Here is a 21,955-nt window from a genome sequence, read left to right as displayed (position 1 = left end):
GGCTCCATGTGAGGCTCTATCCCAGGACCCTGAGATCATGACCTGAGCCGAAGGCAGAAGCTTAACCCACTGTGCCCTCCAGGCACCCATATAAGATTTTTAAATGGGCAAAGGAGGGGCGCCTGGTTGGCTCAGGCAGAAGAGCAGGCAACTTTTGATCTTGGGGTTGTGAGTTTGAGCCACGTTTGGTGTAGATATTACTTAAATAATTTTTTAAAAGATTTTATTTATTTGTCAGAGAAAGAGAGAGAGAGTACACACAGATAGAGTGGCAGGCAGAGGCAGAGAGAGAACAGGCTCCTCGCTGAGCAAGGAGCCCGATGCAGGCTCAGTCCCTGGACCCTGGGATCATGACCTGAGCTGAAGGCAGCCACTTAACCAACTGAGCCACCCAGGTGTCCCAAAATAAATAAACTTTTAAAACACAAGCATGTTTTTAAAGAATAAATAAATATAGGCAAAAGATCTGACTTTTCTCCAAAGAAAATATACACATTAACATTGCACCAATTAACATAGGAAAAGATGCCCAACATCATTAAGCATCAGGGGAATACTAGAGATACCACTTCATACTCACTAGGATGGCTGTAATAGAAAGGGAAAAAAAATGAGTACTGGCAATGGATGTGGAGAAATTTGAACCCTCACTCACTGATTTTGGGATTGTAAAATGGTGCTTTGGAAAACAGTCTGGCAGTTCTTCAAAAGGTTAAATATAGAGTTACCATACTCCCCAGCAGTTTGACTCCTAGACATACATCCGAGAGAAATGAAAAGCATATGTCCACACAAAAACTTGCACTTGACAGTTCATAGCAAAACAACCCAAATGGCCTTCCACCAATAGACAGATAGACAGATATTGTATGATATACTATATCATACAATAGAATATTATTCTGCCGGGACGCCTGGGTGGCTCGGTTGGTTGGACGACTGCCTTCGGCTCAGGTCATGATCCCAGAGTCCCGGGATCGAGTCCCACATCAGGCTCCCGGCTCCATGGGGAGTCTGCTTCTCCCTCTGACCTTCTTCTCGCTCATGCTCTCTCTCACTGTCTCTCTCTCAAATAAATAAATAAAAAATCTTTAAAAAAAAAAAAGAATATTATTCTGCCATAAAAAGTAACGGAGTACTGCTACCTGTTATTACATGGATGAAACTTACTAAGAAGCCAATCACAAAATAGCATTTTATATTATTCCATTTACATGAATACAAAAAAGCTACAGAGACAGTACATTAGTGTTTTCCTACAACTGGGGGAAGAGAGGAGTGACTGCTAATGAGTACAGGGTTTTGGTGGTGTAGTAGGGATGGAGGAGAGATGATGAAAATGTTCTAAAATGTGATGGTTGCACAACTCTGAATACACTACAAATCACTGATTTATACTTTAAATGGGTGAATGTTATGTGAATTACATCTCAAGAAAGTTACTCTTAAAAAACATTTTATTTTTTCAGTGTTCCAAGATTTATTGTTTATGCACCACACCCAGTGTTCCGTGAAATATGTGCCTTCCTTAATATCCACCACTAGGCTCACCCAACCCCCCCCACCTCCCTCTCCTCCAAAACCCTCAGTTTGTTTCTCAGAATCCACATTCTCTCATGCTTCGACTCCCCCTCTGATTTCCCCCAATTCACTTTTCCTTTCCTTCTCCCAATGTCCTTCATGTTATTCCTTATGCTCCACAAGTGAAACCGTATGACAATTGACTTTCTCTGCTTGATTTATTTCACTCAGCATAATCTCCTCCAGTCCCATTCATGTTGATAGAAAAGTTGTGTATTCAATCTTTCTGATGGAGGTGTAATATTCCGTTGTATAGATGTACCATATCTTTTTTAGAAAGCTACTTTTTAAAAAAATATTTATTTGAGAGTGAGAGAGACAGAGATAATGAGAGCACAAGCAAGAAGGAGAGGGAGAAGCAGGCTTCCCAGGGGGCTCAATGAGGGCTCAATCCCAAGACTCCATACCAGAACCCCAGGATCATGACCTGAGCCAAAGGCGGACTTTTAACCAACTGAGCCACCCAGGTGCCCCTCCATAAAGCTACTGTTATAAACAAAAGCCCTCTCCATTGGTTTCAGATTTCACAGTAAAGCCCAAGTTCTTGTAGTCCTGCATGGTCCTACAAGTCTTCATGCCAGCTCTGGCTTCCCTCTCTGATTTATCTAGTTGCCACTTCTTTGCTTGCTTAAGTTTGTTCCATCTATTTTAATTTTTTTGCTTTTTATTTTTAACTTTTAACTTTTAAATTTTAACTTTTGCTCTTCCAGTTACAATGGCCTTACCACCGTCACATTTAGAATCTCCAGGTTTACTCCCAGGTGCTCAAATAGGTCTTCCCCTCATCTCCATATCTAGCTCAAATATAACTTCCAGAGGTTTCCAGGAACATAATGTTACAGATTACAGCCTCCTCTCCCACCTTCCTTCTTTTTCTTCTGTAGCACAACTCACTAAACATCTTATTAATGATTTGTCCCTTCCAAACAGAAATTAAAACTTATTGAGAGATATCTGACTGGCTCAAGTCGGTAGAGCTTGTGACTTGATCTCGCAATTTTAAGTTTGGGTTCCAAGTTGGGTATAGACATTAATTAAAAATTAAATGTTATAAATAAAATAAAAATAAAATCTTAAAAGAAAAAAAAACCCTTTTTTCTCTCTCATTGAGAGCAGGGAATTTAGTTCTTCATTATTATATATCCTTAGTGCCTGGCATGTATTTTGGGGTTCAATAGTTATCAAATAGTTAAATGAGTAAGTTCTAATTCAGACAAATGTTGAAGAATGTCATCCCTTCACCTCCATCCCAATGGGTCCTTACTTCAGTTCAGGCCTCGTCATCCCTTCCAGGATTGTTGAGGCCGCCTTCCTACTGTCTTTCTGCCTCCCATTTCATCTTCAAATACCCTGCCCACATTGTACCAGGTCAGTTGTATCTAAAGCACTAATATGACTACCTTAATCTTCCTAAAAGAATTCAGGAAGGGAAAAAAGAAAACCTTCATGGCTCCCTCCCTATCCTAAGGCTGAAGTCCAAATTCTTTGTATTCTATCTCCTTGTGCTGTGGACCTTGCCATACAGTTACACACCCTAACATCCCACCCTTCAGCCTTAGCAAACTCTGAATGTTCCAACTTCTCTGGAACTGTGGGCCTCCGCATATTCCCAAACCCTAGCCTGGTGAAGGCATTAATTTTTCCAGCCTGAGCTCAATGGCAGAGTTGGCAGCCCTGTTGCTCGCACCAGAACCTTCTCCTATCCTAGCACTTATCACTTTGTATCTATTTCCTTGTCTGTCTTCCCTGCCCAACTTGAGTCTGTGAAAGCAAGAACCACTGGGTGGGTCTAAACTGCTTTTGTAAACTATGTCTAGGACTGAGGTTGGCCTATGGTAGAAATCATGAAATTTTTGAAGGAATAAGTATCTTCAGTTCCGGAAAACTCTTTAAGCATTCAGCAAGACTGTCCTGCCAGCATAGTTCTGCCTCCCATAAAAAAAAATCCCCCCAGGGGCACCTGCTGGATGGGTCAGTTGGTGGAGCAGAGGAATCCAGCATGTGAAATCTTTTTTTTTTTTTTTTAAGGTTTTATTTATTTGAGAGAGCTTAGGAGAGCACACATATGTATACAAGCAAGGGGAGGGACAGAAGGAGAGGTATAACCAGACTCCCCGATGAGCAGGGAACCCAATGCAGGGCTGGATCCCAGGACCCTGGGATCATGAACTGAGCTGAAGGCAGACACTTGAAGGACTGAGTCACACAGGTGCCCCAAGCAGGTGACTTTTTTTTTTTTTTAAATTTATTTATTTATCAGAGAGAGAGGGAGAGGGAGCGAGCACAGGCGGACAGAATGGCAGGCAGAGGCAGAGGGAGAAGCAGGCTCCCTGCGGAGCAAGGAGCCCAATGTGGGACTCGATCCCAGGACGCCGGGATCATGACCTGAGCCGAAGGCAGCTGCCTAACCAACTGAGCCACCCAGGCGTCCCAGCAGGTGACTTTTTATCTTGGGGTTGTGAGTTCTAGTCCCACATTGGGTATAGAGCTTACTTAAAACAAAATGAAACCAATCCCCCAAACACCTGCTCAAATTCACATCCCCATAGTTAGCAGGAGAAACTACACTCCCCAGCTGGCAGTTTAGTAGACCTGTGGCTTAATCCTTCCACCCTATCCCAAAGCTTTTCCTAAAGATAGGATGATTTTATCTACACGAAGTTCATTCTTACTCATGGAGGAATCAGCTTCCTAGACCTGAGAGGCCTGGAGGATGGAAGCAGACATCCATGGAAAACAATGGTGATTTTTTCCCAACTTCATTCCCCAATCAAAGAAGACAGTTTCTGGTTTGCCACTGGCAAGTTTATTACATGATTAAAGTTCAAATAAAAAAATAATAACAAAATCTTGGCAGGGAAGCTAGAACCAGAGTCTGGGAGTACTGTTTCCCTGTCCCCAGCCTCCCTGGCCAAGCCCAGCTCCATTAACTCAGTTTGACTCGATCAAATTCCTCATCAAGACTTCCATCTGTGCCCTGGACATCTCTGCTGCTCCCGCTGGAGACTGAGTCCTTGGCCCCTGGCACGGGGGCTTTGGTGAGGGCCCCATATACACCCATGGCCTAAGAAGAGGGACAAAGAGAGAGCCATGAGGACACATGAGAGAAGGCACATCCCAACCCACCAATGACTACAAAGAAAGTGGGGCTGGGCCCAATATGGTTGTTTTCCCTTTCTCTCTCTCAAGACTCAAACTTTTGAGCTGATTCTAGGAATCTTATAAGCTGTCAAAACAGGGTCACCCTCAAAATAATGGTGTAAGTATCTGCCAAAAAAAGAGATGTCTCAAGAGCTCCCCTTCCCCTATCTACAAGGGTGAGGAAAGTGTTTCATTCTTAGAGATTTATTCTCTACAGAGTCTAACAGGAGGTCCAGGTCTCATGGAACTCCAAAAGCCTCCACGGTGTATAAGTTGTGATGGTGATGGTGGGGTCTCAGTTTCTGGCATTGGTGTTGTGCTGAGTCCTTGGGGCACTCTAACCTGGGCCACCATACTGGTGACATCACCAGGGTTGGAGGGCAGCAGAATAGTGTTGGAGTCCTTAGCCAGTTTGGAGAACGCACTGACATACTGCTCAGCCACAGTCAGTGAGGCTGCTGCATCTCCATTCTGTAGCCATAGAAGGGAAAAAAAAAAAACACAGATCACAGACTCGGACAAGGGATTGGGGACAGAGGGTACGTAAAGGGGAGGGGAGAAAAAAGAAGTCGGACTCCTGAAAAAAGGATCAGATCACAATGCAGATCACAATACAAGAGATCATGTAATCTGGCTCAATGGAACACACAAAGGCAGGAACTTATCCCAAGGGTAGATGAGAAAACCTCTTCCAGTGTCAATTCCTGTCCCCGACTCCCAACCTGGGGCCTCTTACATGTTGTGTCAGAGCTGCAGCCAGGATCCGAATAGCTTCAGCCTTAGCTTTGGCCTTGGCCAGAACTGCACTGGCCTCCCCTGGAAGAGAAGAGACAAAGCTTTACTCATGAGGTCAGGGTACATCAAAGCTCCTGTCACAGCACCAACCCTCAAAGATCCACACCCTGCTCCTCCCTCAGCCTCTACCCTCTGCAGACCTGCTGCCTGATTTATTTGTTCAGCCTTTTCCGCCTCGGAGGCCAGGATCTGTGCCTGCTTCTTCCCCTCTGCCACGTTGATGGCTGACTCTCGGGTCCCCTCAGACTCTAGAACTGTGGCCCGTTTTCGCCTTTCTGCCTCCACCTAGAAGGCCCCCAACAAGCCCCATCAAAAAGAAGCCAGAATAAACTCTTACAGAGACCTGTAATATCATGATAGGGAAGGGAGTCCAGGTACTCATGAGACTGGAGCATCCTGAAGTCCTCTTCCCCATCCCTCCCTGGCCCCCACCTGCATCTGCATGGACTCTTTCACCCGGGGTGGCACGTGGATATCCTTGATCTCATAACGGAGGCAGCGAATGCCCCAGCAGTCAGCAGCCTGATTGATGGCGTCCACAATGCTAGCATTCAGGGACTCCCGCTCCTGGAAAAAGAGGTATAAGTTCCATGGCCTCAACCCACTGATCAAGGGTCTAAGCTGAGAAGTGCCTCTGACTAATCTTAACCCCCAGAAAGAACTGAGAGTGAGAGGTATGTGTCTTTCAACACTAACTCTGGCTCAGATCCCCTTACCCGGAAGACTTTGTCCAGAGAGAGTTTGCCGAGCTCTGATCTCATGGTTGTCTGAGCTAGCTGTGTGACAGCATACTCAGGGTCCTCTACACCATAGCTTGCCTGAAAAGGGCATGGACAGTTTAAGAAGCTTGAGTGCAGGATTTTAGTGAGAAAAGCAACTCAGAAGCTGAATAAAGCAAGTAGGAGATACCTTGTAAGGGTCCATGATTCGCAGATAAAGGACTCCATCGATTTGCAGAGTTACATTGTCTATAGGTACAGGAGTGGGAGAGAAAAGGGGGAAAATCAGGCCTCCAATTTTCAGTCAACTCATTCTCCTGAGCTCTGGATCTCCTGCAACCACATCCTAATGGCCTCAGAAAACCCGTGTCACCCTGCACCCCTCACCGAGAGTCACAGCCGACTGCTCAGGCACGTTGATGACAATTTCCTTGAGACTCTGCACATATCGGATCCGGTCTAACACAGGGATGAGGATGTTCAAGCCCTGGGAAGAGGAGTCATGGGTCCTCAGGATGAGGGTTGTAGGGTTGGGATTCAAGCTAGGCCTGGAGTGGGTATGGAATCAACATGTGGTACATTCCAAGTACAGCAGAAAGCTGGGGGTGTCAATGGTAGGGAAGCCCAAGAGGATAGGAATACAAGGCTGCACATCTGAATGGAAGAGAGAATCAAGGGAATAGGCGCCAGCAGAGTAGTAGACGGGTGGAGCTGAGAGAGAGTAGATATGGGAGATACCCAAGAACGGGGTCTGTGGGATGCTAGAGCAAACAGGAAAAGATGGTAACATGGGTATGAAGTTCAGCAGCCTGCGGTTCGTTAGGTCTGGCTGGGGGAGTTGGAAACCAAAGGTGGGGGCAGGCTCAAAGGAGATCCCACCCCATTCGCCCATGTCATGGGGGAATTCGCCATCCGGCTGGCTCTGAGTGGGCAGAAGAGGTTCTCACAGGCTCCAAGATCCGATGGAATCGGCCCATTCGTTCCACCACCCAGGCCTCCTGCTGCGGCACAAATAGTACCACGGTGTTTCGGGGCAATCCAGAGGAGGCGCGACGCGGAGCACGACCAGAAGCCTGTACGGAGCCCTAAAGAAAAGACAAGGATTAGCTAAGACCCCAGCCGGCGGGGCACCACGCCCTTCTCGGCGCCTGTCCAGGAGACATCCTTCCTAAACCGCGACCCTAAAGGGTCCTCCGAGAGGAACTCACGTGGATACCATGACCTCTGACCCCAGTTCTCTGACCAAACTTAGAATCCCGCTTCTTCCCAGGTACGGACCCAGGTGCTCTCTGGCCCGACCTTTGGAGAAGGTTCCCCCGAACTCACCCTCAGCAAAAGGGCCCCAGTCCCCCGCGCCGCGCGCGCCAGCATTTCCCACGGCCGAAGGAACTCCGGAACCAACGAGACGAGGAGCAGAGAGGTCGCTCTAGAATCCCGGACCGGAGCCTTTCCTCCTATATTTCCACTCCCCAGACGGACTTCCGGCCGTCGGCCCTCCCCCAACCTCAGCCAATCAGCATTATTTAGCTGCAGTGTGTATCAAACTGTTTCCTTGGAGATGCAGGCCTTCTAGTGAAGGCCGGAGGGTGGAACTCGTTCTAGTTCTCGTTGATCGATTCCAAGATCCCGGACATGGTGACTATACAGGCTATTTTCCATGTGCAGCTGGTCCAAGAACACCTCCCATCGAATTCTTTACCTCCATCGGAGACTCAGTTTACCCTTCTGAGCATATAAACGCTCCTGTCACCATAGCGACCAGGGGATTGGAGCTCTTTCTTACGGTTGCCATAGTGACATAGTCAGGTAGCCGAGCTGTGTTGTATCCAGCCCTCCCACTAGGGACTGACCCCATTCCCGTTGCCGTGGTGACTGGGCCTAACAATGCCTAGTGATTGGACTGAGATTTCCCCTTCCCCTCTTTTCGCAAAGCACCACAGCTTTTTCTACTTCTTTCAACCTCTTCCCAGTTTATCAGGCCTAGCGCCCTTGCATAGCGCCCCACACAGCCCCTACATTCGGCCTTCTCTGGATCATGTCACTGCACATATCCCTGATGCCCTGGCACATCTTCTAAGAGACCTCCATTAAATCACTCTCATTTTACATTTCAGGGCTCGTAAGTTCAAGAGGGGCTAAAATCAGTAACAAAAGAACCACTATAGGAATGCAGGTCTACATTCAGAGAGTTTAGCTTTTGTGGACTGAACCTTCCCCACCACCCAACCCCATTTATCTGAAAAGAACAAGACCAGATCCTGAGAATCTTTAGGGCCTTGCCTAAGACTTCATGGCCTTGGGCCTCAGGTGTCCTCTTTGGAAAAATGGGCAGTCTGAGCTCCAGTTAGGCCCTCCATCCCCAGTACCATACACTCCCCAACAGAAAAAGTAAGGTTTAGCTCAAGTTTCCAAACAAGAATTTATTCTTTCTGGTTTTTTTTCTTGAAAAAAAGTACCAGGTACAATTTTTTCCTTTTTCCTTTTTGTTCAAGTTTCAAGCAATTGCTTGTTCCCCTCAGCCCAGCCCTAGGAGTTAGGGCTAAGACTGGGTCAGAATCTGGTGTGGGTATTGGGGTAGCTGGAAATCACATGACTGGGTGTGAAGGGTATCCCTCACCCCAGCTGAGGTAGGTGGGTCAGAGTCTGGCCAGATGAGAGGAGGCATCCCAGTCCTTGGCCCTGACTCTGCCCCCTGAACACCTTCCTCAGTCAGGACCCCAAAGCAAGGAGACACAGGCAGGAGGATAGGGACAACTGGAATCTGGAGACTTAGATGAGGGGTGGTTAACCTGTGTGTGTGCATGCATGCAAGCTCTCTCTCACACACACCACGCAAATACAAGCTTGCATGTGTGCACATACGTACACACACACACACACACACACACAGCTGGTTTTCAGAGAGGGGTCAAAGGGTAGGGGAAGTGAAAGGTATAAGACAGGGCACGGGAAGCTGAGTCTTTGGCTAGTGACTCAGTCCTTCTGGGATAACCTCTCTGCTGTCAGCTGAGGAAAAAGAGTTCTTCCCTAACCCCAACATCAGCTTCTTCAACTCCTGAGCTTGGAGCAGTATCTGAGAGTGAGAATGGAGGAGGGGCAATGCCAATTACCAGGTTTGGGAGGTTACCAAGGCAATCCAATTTGAATAAATTATAAATTAAAAATAAATAAAATAATAAGTGGCCCCTGCCCAGGACAGGGAGGCAACGCTGGCATAACTTGCCTGGGAACTTGGGATAACCTCGGGATAGCTCTGGTGTCTCCCCACTACCTAAGCTGGCCTGGGAAATCCAAGGGGATGAGGAGGCACGTGGAGTACCCAAAGTAGAGCAGAGTGTGGTAAGGATCGGAAGCCTTAAATACCCAAATAATCAATTTGGGCATGAGCATGGTGAGGGCTTTAATTCAAGCATGGAGGATCTTTTGCCACCTTTCCACATATTTGCTCTGTTCGGGATGGAGCAGGATGAGCTGGTACTTGGCCCCCATGGGTTCAGGGCACTGACAATCAGGGCAAAGGTGAATAACGTGGGTTGTGAGGGGACTCAGTCACTGCCTGCAGTTCGTAGGGGAGCCCTGTGTCCAGTTCCAGGCTCCGGCGTGAAAAAAGCAGGCGGATGTCTCCATGCAGGCTTAAGCGGCCTGAGCGGGAGCTCCGGAACCTGGGGGAGGACAGGGTGATCAAAGAAAGGATCCAGACAGTTTAGAGGCCAGGAGAGATCCTATTCAGAGAAGAGAAAACCCAGGGTGGGGAAAATTCTTTCCCTGGGCCTCCCAACGCCCCTGGGCACTGTCCTAACCTGAGGTGCAACAAGTAGCAGAGGAGGCGGCAGGTGGGGCTAGCATTTCCCTCCTCACCCACAGGCACCAAAAAGAGGCGATGGCGCAGGAAGGTCATATGGGCAGCAGGCATGTCCGAGAAGTCAAAAGTCACAAGGAACATCTTCACCACAGTCTGGTTGGGGTTAAATAAGGTCTGGGGGCAGGACAGAACAAAGTTCGTAGGGTCTAGGGGCTATTTTCCTCTTCCTACTGCCCCTCCTTCTCAGGGAACACTTACCACTTGGATGGTGCCCACCTTGGGCACGCTGTAACCCTTCCTCCCCAGGGGGTTCAGGTCCACGACACCCTAGAAAGGCCATGGAGCCATCAGCTAAAGTTGGGTCTCATCCATCTCCATGATCTTTCACTCTGGGCCTGGCCCTCGCCCCACACAAGAGTTCTCCCCACCCGGCCCTGAACACCTAAAGAATCCCTTCTGCCACCAACCCCTCATCCTCACAAGCTAACTTAGAGTTGAGGTCAGATCATACCAGGAAGGGGGCCGGGGCATTTTGCTCAGAAACATCAAAGAAGGTGACAGTGACAGGCAGCGTGACATGCTGGGGGCAATAGGATCCACTAGCTCCAATCTCTGCCGTAAAGCCCTCAATGTGGCCAGATGGTGCAAAGCGTCCTCGCAGCAATGATTCCTGGGGTGGAGATGGGGAAAGCATATTAGGAGACAGACACCAGCTGTTTTCCTTACCCATCCAAGCCACATTCCACCATCTCACTTCCCCCAAGGCCCCCCAATCACAGAATCCAAGGGGAACTACCTCAAAGTTGCCCAGCAGGGTACGGCTGACGGCAGGGGTAGGAACAAGGGAGGCACTGGGGGGGCTCAGCAGGCCTGGCCCCTTCCGGAGGCTTCGAAGGGAGCTCCTGGTAGGGGAGGGGACACACAGTGTGTTGGCTTAAAGCATTCTGCTATGCTTACTCATGTCCTTGGGTTCACCCTATGCCACTATCTAGGGCTCCTGCCCTGGGGTCCCCTACCCTGGGGTTGGAAAAAGGATTACAGACTTTTGCCCTATTTGCAGGGTCAGAGCAGAGGGAGAAGCTGATCACTCACAGCTTCAGGCGACGGGCACCTTTCAGCCTCCGCCCCATGGGACTGCAGTCTGTTGGGTCCTATGGAGAGGAAAGATTACAAAAAGAGATTGGGTGGAGGCCAAGTATGTTTGCAAGCAGGAACTCATTACAAGCTCTCATAGGAACATCCCCACTGGTCTTCACCTTTTCCCATACATGTATCTACTTAAGAGTAGACCGTCTCCTCTCCTGGCTTACCAGCACAGGCTCCTTGGGCCCAGGCAGCAGATGGCTCCAGAAGGGTGTGGCTTTGGCATCAGAACTGTTGGCAGCAGGAGGGTGGCCCAGGGTTCCCCGGCGCCTCCGAGGGGCTGGCCCCTCATCCTCAGAGCTGACATCTAGGGCTTCTCCAGCAGGAAGCAGCCTTCGCTTGGTGGGGCAGGGGCCTGGAGGTCCAGGGCCAGGGGGTGTGTGCTCGGGACTATGCCCATTGGCAGTGCCAGGGGACTCCCTAGGCCAGGGGCTTCCCCCGTTGCCCACCCCAGCCACTGGGCTCTTACCCCCTATTTGTGCAAGACTGTGCAAATCAGTGTCAAATGTGTGCAGCTGGCCCAGAGGGGCTGGCCCTGGAGACTCCCCCAGGGACCCCTGTACCCCTGGATCTGGGGAAGCCCAGTCTCTGGTGTGCAAACTGTTGCAGGAAGCATTTGATGGGGAACAGGGGGGACTTTGGGCCCCTGAAGTCCAAGGTGAGGTGGAGCTACTTCCCTGTTCCACAACACAGAGGCCATGATGGCAGAAATGCTGGCTGGTCACACCCAGTCCCAGCCCCAGTCCCTCTGGGCCTAGTAGCCTCACAGTAGATGGTTCTTCAGGGGGTAGTCCCTCTCTGGCCCCCAGCCCAGGACCTCTCTTCAGCTCCCTGGGAACCTCAGTGGGTGGGGCCGGCCGTTTGAGGGCCCTATGAGGCTCAGAGGCACCAGCTGGAGGGGAAAAGATGGATACCTGGTAGACCCCGGGGGATGTCGCCCCCCCTGCTGGGCTGTAGCCCATGAGCAGGCCACCCTGGAGAGCCCCCTGCCTGACTGCAGGCTGTGAAGGGCCAGCCTCTGGTTCTGAGGATGGAGACGGCTCCGCCTGCACGTGGCGCATGAAGCCCCCCTTGGGTCAGGGGGGCCCCCCCACACAGCCTTTATGCTGGGCCTGGGCTGGGGGGCCTGGGGACATCTGTGCAAGAGAAGAGAAGAAAAGACCATCAGAGGAATCTATGAGTCTTCTCCCTTCCACTTGAGTTTCAGATCCTCCCCCAGCCTGAAGAGATGACCTTGTGGGGTTCCTGGGGGTGTAGGTGTCCAAATCCCCAGAAAGATTAATGGAATATTGATCCCATTAATAATAGACCAGTGCGAGAACTTCTAAGAGGGTAACGTGTTTAGCTCAGGTTTCTTACTGGACCTGTTTCCCCTCCCTTTCCCTAGCACTCACGCCGATGAAGAGGCCTTAAGCCTAGATGTGTGTTCCCTCTTCCTGACTGATGCCTTGCTCTCCTAGCTTGCAGTCTGGTCCATTCCCGCTGCACTGGCAAGGTGACTGCCACCATTCCGTGCAGCTCCTGGGCTCAGCCGGACCCTGAGGGAAGAAGAGCAGACATAAGCCAGAATGCCTGAAGCCAATGGTTAGGCTCCTCTCCAATTGTGAACTCCCAGAGTACCCTCCAGGATATCCTTCTCCCATATGAAAAGCTCTTCAGAAACAGAAGGAGCAGTCTTGGGATCCAGAGCCCAGAGGGCAGAGCTGGGCTACCTAAGGAGTCAGAGAGAGGCAGGTCTCCCTTCAGTGGAGTAAGGATGTGAGAAGTAAGTTGTGTCAGGATGACCACTTATCAGGGCCACCAGCAAAGAGATTTCTGCCCTGAACATGAGGGGGATGTAATATCCCAGGATCCAAGAGATCATGCCACATGAGAGCTGGTCAGAGCCATCAATGAAAGAATGAATTATTCCATTCAGTTTTCCTAGTCCAGGCCTCTGAGTTGTGTAACTCCTTCCCCGTAAGTCTATCTCCTAAGGGACAGTGCTACCCCAAAGCCCTAAGGGCAGAGATCTTGCAGAAATTCGTGTCCCATGAGCACTCCTCAGAGGTACAAACATCAGGTCAGCTCAAAGCTGACTCTTCAAATGTAAACTTCCAATTGCCTCCAGCAGTCTATCCCTTTAATAGGAGGCAACAAATCTAATCAAAAACAAGTGGAGGGGGAGTGAAGGAGGCACTGCCAGAAGGCACTTTCCAGGACCTACCCTCCCCCTAGGCCCTGCAAACTAGAGATAAGGCAGGGGCAGTCAGACAGCTGGAAGCAACTAAGACTACCTCTTCGCTTTTCACAACAAGTTCCACGAACTAAAATGCAAACCACTGTTTTTCTGACAGGGCACAAGATGGTCTCTACTGACTGGTTCATCCCCAGGATCCCATACCAGGTGAGGGGAATGTCAAATTGAAGGCCATCTTCCTTTATGTAAGGAAATATTGCCTCCAGGATCAAGCTTCTCCTTTGTGCAGTAGTCTGTGCTGACTGCCATCCACAATATCTCTTCCCCTTTAAAGAATATCTCCTGTATGCCTACCTAAGTCCTGTCTTTACTCCTTGGCTAGCCCAAATGCCATTCCCTCCAGAAAGCCTACTCTGGCCACCCTAAGTCATAAATCTCTCTCTCCCCCTCTGGACTCCACCTAAGGCAGTGTCATTATCTACTATAATCCAGTGACAGTTTTGCTTGCTCTTGTAGGTAAGAAATCTCTTAGACAGGAGTGCCTAGGTGGCCCAGTCAGTTAAGCATCTGACTCTCGGTTTTGGCTCAGGTTATCTCAGTGGCATGAGATGGAGACCCGTGCTGGCTCCACACTCAGTGTTAAGTCTGCTGGAAATTCTCTCTACCTCTTCTCTGCCCCTCATACTTGTGCTCTCTCATTCTCTAAAATATATAAATAAATCTGAAAGGAAGGAAGGACGGAAGGAAGGAAGGGAAGGGGGAAGAAAGAAAGAAAGAAAGAAAGAATTCTCCTAGACAGACTATGGGATTCTTCAGGGTAGGTTTGTGTTCTGCTCCTCCACCAAATTTCAAGTATAGGGATTAAGCACATAGCAGGGCTCAAAAAAGTAGAATGGAAGCCCCAGAGATCTCAGCAGTGCAATCGGTCCTGACAGTGCAGAGAAAAACTCCCAGAATGAGAGAAGCAGAGATATTACTTGCACAGAGAGAGTCAGCAAAAAGAGAGGTGGAAGTGGAGGGCAGGGAGAAAGAGAGAGTTGTACCCCAGAGACTGAAAAGATTTCCTATACCAAGTTCCTATCATTGCATCTAACACTACCCTATTTCACCACATTCTCATTAGAAGTAAGACCCTTAAGAAAATTCTGGTTTTCTGTGGTGGTTGGGGTATCTGGAAAGGGCAGAAGTCCAATGACAGCATTGTCAGTGGCACAACATGTATTCATCTCTACCCCTCCTTTTCTCTACCCAAACCATACAGATTCAGAAACGGCCTTTTCTGTAACACTCCACCCCCTAGTCATCCAAGTTGGCCTCTTGAGTCCTTGCCCTGGGGAAGCCAGGTGATGACATGATGCCCTATTTGACCCCAGCATGCCTGGCATCTGCTTATTTTCCCAGAGCTCTCTCAGTTCCTCCTTTGTCAATGAGAATCTCAAAGACTCACTTCCCTGCTACCCAGCCTGTTTGGCTCTAGATCATGGCTTCAAGCTGACTCATGGGGCAGGACTGTGGAGGAGGGGGGCAGAGTAGGCCAAACCTCACTCTGTGCAGGGGGTGGGCAGCAGCTGGCGTCAAACAGCTGTGCCAGGCTGTGGCTGGCAAGGACTACAGCTCCCAACATGCCCAGGGAGCAAGGCCAGCAAAAACAACAAGTCCCAGAATACAGTGGGTTCTGTACCTCAGACACCTGCTAGGCCTGGGAGGTGGGGTAGGTGGGTGTTGGTATAGATATAAGCTCCAGGCTCAGTCTCCCCTTCCCTTCAGTATTAAAGATACCCATTTCTACACTGATCAAAGAGGGTGACAGGAAGAATTCCTCTCCATGTGCTTTCTACCCTTGTGTCCCACCAGTTGAGACAGAACAGCCAGCTGCTCTGCATTTTTTCCCTATACGTGTCCATACACGCAAGGGGGGCTACTCCCATGGACCACCACCACTGTGATTACAAAAGTCAAGCTCTGCTCTCTCACCAGCCCCTCGACCGCTGGCCTAAAACCCTCTACCTTCAGAGGAGAGTGAGCAGATGTCAGCACCTCCTCCAAACTAAGCCCGGCCAACTCACCCCTTTTCCTGGACTCCTTGTTCTGGACTATCCCCCAACCCTGCTTAGTCTCCCAGGTCCATTTTCACCCCTCTCCTCCCCAGACCCTGGGACAGGCCCCATTCCCTAGTGGAGCTTCGGAGATTTGCTCTTCCCCCCTAGCACACACTCACCCCGCTCTTAAATTGGTTCCGCCGCGGCGGCCGCTGCTCCGGGCCCTTCCGTCCCGTCCCGGTCCCTCCCCTCGAATCCCGGGTCCTCCCCGCCACGGGCCCCCAACCCAGACAAAGGGTGGCTCAGGCAGAGCTCTGCTCTGCTAGGCTGTTCTCTGTTCAGCTTCGTGTGCAACACTAGCGGGCTCTGGAGCCCGCAGCCCCCCAGCCACTGCCGCACCCCTCCCCGCGACTGTCCCTCCCGGTGGCCGCCCCGGCTCCGCGCTGCCGACTCCGCTGCCCCTCTGACTCACAGGCCATTTCCTACCAGCTGATGGGGCCGCCCGCCCCGCCCAATGCCCCAACACCCCCGCCGCGGCGAACGCGGCCGCCACGCCCCCCTAAGACCACGCCCTCCATGGGCAGCGATCATGCTGATTGGCCCACAGGAGTCCAGCCTCTCCACGACCTCAAGTGTGAGGCACGCCCCCTTCAAGAGACGCACGCCCATTGGTCCACAAGGGGGCAGGCCTACCCGGGACCACCCCGCCCATCTCCTTAACCCCTCATCTGCCGAAATCCAAAGGCGCTCCCTCCCCTTCCATTTAACCCTTTCAAAGGCTTGGGCCTCCCACTTCTCACCTCCACCCTACCTCTTCCGACGGTGTTTAATAGGACGCCCTAGGGCTTTCATGGACAAGTTCGACAATCTCCAAAGTCGGCCTGCTCTTTCCACACCAAACCCCAAATATCCCCACTCCCATTCATCTCTCCCTTCCTTGCAAACCAGAGCTTCAGAGACCAGAGGCCTGCTGAAGTCTAGAAAGCTTCCTTCATGCCAGAACAGATGAAATAGTCCAGCAGTGGGACCTTGTGTCCTTCCATTGAGAAATGGTATTATTCCTTTTCTTACTCTATATTGGTGTTCTTTTGCCTTCATTAGAGGGACCCCAAGGACTCCTGAGATAGGGATACATTTTAATTCGGGGACCTACACATTCTTTTTTGTGTCTCTGAACTACCATTCTGAGACCAAGACTGCTTCGTCCTTTCTACCAGTACTCTCTCTTTATAGGAGACTGAGCACCCAGGGGAAGTGAGATAGTAAAGCTTCTGCCATTAGTGCGGTGAGATGTGCCAAACTCTTCTGATGGAGCTCACTTCCATGACTCACAGCTCCCCTGAAACTCCCTATCCTCCCCCTGAGTCACTGGGCTCCAGGCTCAGGCCAGAATCATCATTCTAAATTCTTGTCCTTCTACCCTTTAAATGACCAGGATGGGAACCTCTGCCATGGATGGGGCATTAAAAGATACTTTTTAGGGGCACCTGGGTGGCTCAGTGGGTTAAAGCCTCTGCCTTTGGCTCAGGTCATGATCCCAGGGTCCTGGGATGGAGCCCCGCATCGGGCTCTCTGCTCAGCAAGGAGCCTGCTTCCCTTCCTCTCTCTGCCTGCCTCTCTGCCTACTTGTGATCTCTGTCTGTTTAATAAATAAATTAAAAAAAAAAAAAGATACTTTTTAGAGGAGCTGCTTTAGGGGCAAGCTAAGAATATATGTAGCCCTGACAATCTTCCCCTATGCACTTGTTGATAAGTCAGTTTCCAAACTTAAGAAGCTTTTTGTTTCAGTCTTCCACAGAAGCAAGCGAACACCAGAATGAAAAGAGGGAAGACACAGGGCATCACCTCAGTCAGAGGAGTATGCAACTCTTGATCTTGGAGTGGGGAGTTCAAACCCCATGTTGGGTGTAGGGATTACTTACAAATAAAATCTTAAAACAATAACAACACAAAACAAAGAGGGAAGACTCAAACTGATACCTGGAGAACTGGCATCAGCGAGGGTAGACTCTCTGGGTTTTGCCTCCAAAGAGGGGGAGTCCATTCTTCCGTAGTTCAGAGCCCACAGAAGGCCCAACATCCTTGTTTCTACCTTGCCTGTACTGTAGGCCCCAAGGGCCCAGAGGTTGTCAGTGTGCAGTAAAGAAAGGCTCCCCTCCCCCTACTTCCTCCTTCAGCCTTAGACTTAGGAAGAAAAACTAAGTAACCCTTCTCTCTGGCCCCTGTCTCCTCACCTCAGACCAGGAGAAAAACCCTGAAAAAGAACCCAGTTCCAGTGGACTCACTTCTTCATTGGTTCTCTAATAGTAAGGAACAGGATTCAGGAAATTTTCAAAATCCTGAACAAAATGGCAGAGTACTAAAGAAAGAACCTGCCTGCCTTAGTAAAAGTTTACTGGGAAGACAAACAGACACAGAACACTATAGGAAATTAATAGTCCCTTGGTGACGCCACAGAACAGGCAGTAAGTTCTGTTTTACTGCCACTAACATAGGCCAAGGCCTTAGTTACTTGCAAAGGTCTTGGGGGTAACAGTTCAGTGGGAAGGATCAAAGATGTTCTAGGCCTCTCTGTACCCTAGGAAAACAGCATGGTACAATCAAGAGGCCCTAACTAGCTGCCCCAAACTCTTACCCTGCTTTATTTTTTTCATAGCAGTTATCACCACATGGCCTCTCTCTGCCTCACACACTCACGCATAGTTCTTTCTCCCCCTATTAGAATGGAAGCTCTATGAGAGCAGCAAAGTTGTTTTGTTCGTGCCAGTATTCCCAGAATCAACATCAGTGCCTGGCACATAATAGCCACTCAGTAAACATTGGCTAAAAGAAATGATGAGCCCTGGGCTGCGTGAACACAATCAGAAGGCCTGGATCCTAATTCCTGCTCTTTCACTGTGAGACCCAGAGAAAGTCAATCTCTTTGGCTGCAAATTTTCAACTCTATAAGATGAGGAGTTTGCATAAATGATGGCCATTGAGGGCCTCTGTAACTCTGGCCTTATATTGCTATGTTTCTAATAGCAATTGTTCACTCAAATTCATTTTCAGAGGATGGACCTAAATGTCTGAATGCCCTCCTGCTTGTATTGAAGCAGAGAGGCTAAATATCCCAGCCTCAGCACAGCAAACTGATGCCCTTTTTCTTCATGCCCCACCCACTCAAACAAATGCCTCAGTCCTGAGGAAGCTGGAGTGTTTGCCCTAGGCCCGCCTCTCTGAGAGACGGTCTGGGAAGCTGTGTTGCCATAGCAATCAGCTCCTCCTCAAAAGGCTTCAGCCTGCCCTCCCTTACCCCACCCTACCCCACGGCTTTGTCTGGTCTCAGCACCCCCTCCCTCCCTGGCCAGTCACAGCTAGAAGGAGGTTGGCTAGGGGCCCCTTTCAGTAACACTGTCACACACATTCAGCCACTGTGGGGAAGGCTGGCCTTTTTCACCCTCTCCCAGATAGCCCAGGGGCAAATAGAACTTTGGCACTATATCAAGGCTCCTCAGGAAACCTGAGGGGCTCCCTGGAGGTCTAAGCCCTTGTCTCCATTCTGACCATCAGCTTCCAAGCCAGGAGTGTGGGAGTCATTCTCTTTTCCTCTTCCAGCTAAGGCTGGAACCTCATATCCCTTCTGGAGTTCAGCCTGCCATAGTAGCCCATCTCTCAAAACATATATCCAAGATATATGTAATTTTCAGCCTTCCCAAAGAAGGTCCTAGGGTTTTTAGGTTTTAGGTCCTAGGGTTCCCCCCAGGAGAAGGAAAAGGGTGGGGAAAGTAAGTTTGTGGCAAGTGGTGAAAAAGTGGCAGCCAGTCACTTGTGGAGGCTGTTGGAAGACATATTGGTAGGAGTGGGGTGGGGTCTGGGCCTTGCTCCTGGTAACTAGGGTCTGTGGCCGTTGAGCACAAAGTTCCGGGCAGGGCACAGCTCCTGGATGGGCAAGTCCCAGGCCAGGCCCCAGGGCGAGGAAGGAAGTGGGAAATGAGCACACCCAGAGCATAGGGCAGGGCAAAGTGGGGGAGGGGGAAGACAGGGACCAAGGCAGGCTTCTGGGAGGAACAGGAACTAGAATGGGGGTTAACAGGAACACCAGCTGGGGGAAGAAACTCCAGTCTCACCCAGGCAGATCCAAAGCCAACTGAGGAGACAGTCACAGAAGACCTAGTAGCAAGTGGGGCCTGATCCTCCCTCCCTAAGAGTGGTAGCCTGAAGGTGTTATTAGGAGCCAAGGAGCCAAGGAGCCAGGAGCACTAGGGACTGGCTTTACCCCACCAATTCCATCACACCATTCCTAGAACACAGTACACAAGCCTCTTCCTGAGTCTCTACAAAGCCCCAGCACTTTCTCAAAGGACTAGTGGTTCTTCCCCACTCAGTTGGGGCCTACAACTCTTCCCCTCACACAGTGCCCACAACCCCATCCCTTCTTTCTGTGCACAGTCCCTCTGTCCCTCCGTTTCTCCCACACTCTGGACCACCAGCTCTTCTCCATCACAGGGCACCTGCTTTCCCCAAAGCAACTTTAGATCCCCTCCCCCTCAAGTATAGCCAGCCTCCAACCCTCCACATCAGACAGCGTCCTAGCCCCCTCACACTGTACCTACAACCTCGGCAAAACACTCCGGTCTCTCCCCCAAAAAGGCCCCTGGAGAATGCACCTGCTTACCCACACATTGAGCCCCCAAGTCCTCCCCCAACTCTGTCTTCCTTCCCCCCCACAGCAGTCCTCAGATTCTCTCCTTTTCTAACGTGCCCCCCACCTCCTGTTTGCCCAAGCGCACCCCCATCCTTGTCCCTCCTTCCACGCGCACCCCACCCCACACCTGTAGTTCCGTGAGTCCCGTTGCACCTGAGGAGGTAGTGGGTTGGGGCAGTTACAGAGAGGCCCTAGCAGCAGCCTCGGCCTGCAAACCTCACCCCTTCTGTCCGAGCCCCGCCCCCGCAACGCCCAGGCCCACCCCCTCCCTTGTCCCACCTCCCACCTTCTCCGGGCTCGTCCCCTTTGCTAGTTTCTTTAATTCCTTTGGCTCCTCCCCTGTAACAAGGCTCCGCCCCATGGCTCCGCCCCTTCTCTCCAATGCGCCTCCCCAGGAATATCCGTCTGTCACTAGCCCCTTCCCTGATCCCCGCCCTCTTCTGGTTCCTCAGCCTTTCGCGGGGACCCGCCCCTCGGATTCCAGCCTGGCAAAACCCAAGCCAGGCCCTCTTCCACCGCGAGCCCTGGTCGGTCTCAGAGACCCTCCTACCTCCGCCCCTTCGCCCGCCCGCCTCACCCGGGCGCTAGAGCTCCAGCCCGGATCCGCTGGCTCTGATTGGCGGCGGCGGCCCCAATGGATGTCGGGGGAGACAAAGTGATGGCTGCAGGTCGCCCGAGGTCCCACCCCGGCCACGTGCGGCTTCTGTGATGACAGGTCTAGAGGGGCGGGGCCTTGGCCCTCAGGGTGCGGGCCTCGGCTGGCGGGATCGGACTGGGGGTGGGGGAGCGGGACCTGGCATCAAAGCGCTAGCCTGAGGGTACCGAGCCTGACTGGGGCTCTCCCGGGCTTTCGCGTTAGTGTGAGCTGCCTGCGGAACTTGAGCCTTTTTCTGGGGACGTCTGGGTTAGCGCACGCATTTGCTTTAATGGGGGAGGTCTTTGGGGTTTGCAAGGTAGTGCAAGGAGTTTCAGGAGTCTGTAAAGATGGGAGAATCTGGTTGGTGGTGTCTCAAGTCTGTGAGGTTGAGCAAGTGTCTACAGCCTACGCCGTACGGGAGAATCTGAGTTCTGGGAGATGGGCAGTAACAGCCAGATCTGTACCTATGAGAAGGTGGGTCAGAAAGGAATTCTGTGAATTTTAGGAGCTTAAGTGTTAATACGAAGTTAGAAGAGTCTGCAATCGCCGGAGAGAAGCAGGGCCCTTGCTTTGTACAAGTGTCAAATGACCTATGTGACAGTTACATATGTTCTGTAATTTAATTAGCGCTTGAGTTTTCTCTCCTATTTACACTCGCCCTACTAGTTCCCGAGATATAGCAGAGGGAAGTCCACGCGTATCAGGTACCTGTAGATGGCAGCACAGGACCCTTGCAGAACTGAAGGGCCCAGAGCCCAGGGCCTATCGCGGCTCTCGGTAGAGCAGGCGGTATAGACTGTCGGTCAAACCTGGTGAAGTTCTCTGAAAGTGGCAGATTCTTTAGGTTTCTGGGACTTTCTGTGAGTAGTTAGCTTAAGATAATTTACTAGACACCAATTGTATGCAAAGAAAAAAAAGGATTTTTTCTCTGTCCTAAAGGAACTTGTTTAGGTTGTCATATAAGTACCTCGTTAATTCTACAGACAGTAAAATTGGAAGGGTTTGGGGTAGTGGAAAAACCATAGGGTTTGTAATCATTTGTGTTGGCCTTTGAACTTTAGGTTTGGGTATTTACTACCTGTATGAATTTGACTAAATTACTTGACTCAAAAAAATAAGCTTAATTAATTTTAGAACAATTTTAGATGTATAGACCATTTATGAAGCCGATTCAGAGTTTCCGTTGTACACCACCCAATTTCTCTTATTAACATTTAAATTACTATGGTTCA

At 50.4% G+C, this 21,955-nt stretch overlaps 2 protein-coding genes across 8 annotated transcripts; both read right to left on the bottom strand.

Annotated features, from left to right (window-relative positions):
• Positions 1-4,364: 4,364 nt before the first annotated feature.
• Positions 4,365-7,714, bottom strand: STOML2 (stomatin like 2). Of its 2 annotated transcripts, XM_004747493.3 has the most exons (10): positions 7,563-7,714; positions 7,184-7,321; positions 6,624-6,723; positions 6,427-6,485; positions 6,234-6,335; positions 5,950-6,084; positions 5,658-5,802; positions 5,459-5,538; positions 5,065-5,193; positions 4,365-4,645 (listed from the first exon to the last, which is right to left on the bottom strand). In XM_004747493.3, the coding sequence occupies exons 1-10, from the start codon at positions 7,605-7,607 to the stop codon at positions 4,508-4,510; spliced, it is 1,071 nt and encodes a 356-aa protein (XP_004747550.1). In that variant the 5' UTR covers positions 7,608-7,714; the 3' UTR covers positions 4,365-4,507. The 2 variants fall into 2 exon arrangements, with proteins under 2 accessions (XP_004747550.1, XP_012909193.1); XM_013053739.2 differs by lacking the exon at positions 5,065-5,193.
• Positions 7,715-8,636: 922 nt separating this feature from the next.
• On the bottom strand, positions 8,637-20,738 carry FAM214B (family with sequence similarity 214 member B). Of its 6 annotated transcripts, none has more exons than XM_013053738.2 (9): positions 20,664-20,738; positions 12,576-12,719; positions 11,349-11,536; positions 11,131-11,189; positions 10,835-10,940; positions 10,550-10,708; positions 10,297-10,365; positions 10,037-10,212; positions 8,637-9,898 (listed from the first exon to the last, which is right to left on the bottom strand). In XM_013053738.2, exons 2-9 carry the CDS (start codon positions 12,688-12,690, stop codon positions 9,745-9,747), a joined length of 1,026 nt encoding a protein of 341 aa, XP_012909192.1. In that variant the 5' UTR covers positions 12,691-12,719; positions 20,664-20,738; the 3' UTR covers positions 8,637-9,744. The 6 variants fall into 6 exon arrangements, with proteins under 6 accessions (XP_012909192.1, XP_012909190.1, XP_012909188.1 ...); XM_013053736.2 differs by having other exon boundaries at positions 20,637-20,728; XM_013053734.2 differs by lacking the exon at positions 20,664-20,738 and adding an exon at positions 20,214-20,339.
• Positions 20,739-21,955: the final 1,217 nt, after the last annotated feature.

The sequence above is a fragment of the Mustela putorius genome, unplaced genomic scaffold (assembly GCF_011764305.1).
Source record: "Mustela putorius furo isolate JIRA1106 unplaced genomic scaffold, ASM1176430v1.1 tig00001584_pilon_pilon_pilon, whole genome shotgun sequence".
NCBI lineage: Eukaryota > Metazoa > Chordata > Mammalia > Carnivora > Mustelidae > Mustela > Mustela putorius.
The sequence above is the reverse complement of the archived record's forward strand: the minus strand, read 5'-3'. Positions and strand labels throughout refer to the sequence as shown.

Coding starts and splice junctions, on each gene's coding strand:
- STOML2 (XM_004747493.3), bottom strand. CDS start 7,607: ATGCTGGCGCGCGCGGCGCGGGGGACTGGGGCCCTTTTGCTGAGG. Junction 6,085..6,233: donor CTCTGGACAAAGTCTTCCGG/GTAAGGGGATCT, acceptor CTCTTTTTCCAG/GAGCGGGAGTCCCTGAATGC. Junction 5,803..5,949: donor AAGAGTCCATGCAGATGCAG/GTGGGGGCCAGG, acceptor GGGGCCTTCTAG/GTGGAGGCAGAAAGGCGAAA.
- FAM214B (XM_013053733.2), bottom strand. CDS start 12,242: ATGCGCCACGTGCAGGCGGAGCCGTCTCCATCCTCAGAACCAGAGGCT. Junction 10,941..11,130: donor GGTGCCCGTCGCCTGAAGCT/GTGAGTGATCAG, acceptor CTCCCCTACCAG/GAGCTCCCTTCGAAGCCTCC. Junction 10,709..10,834: donor CCCTGCTGGGCAACTTTGAG/GTAGTTCCCCTT, acceptor TCTCCACCCCAG/GAATCATTGCTGCGAGGACG.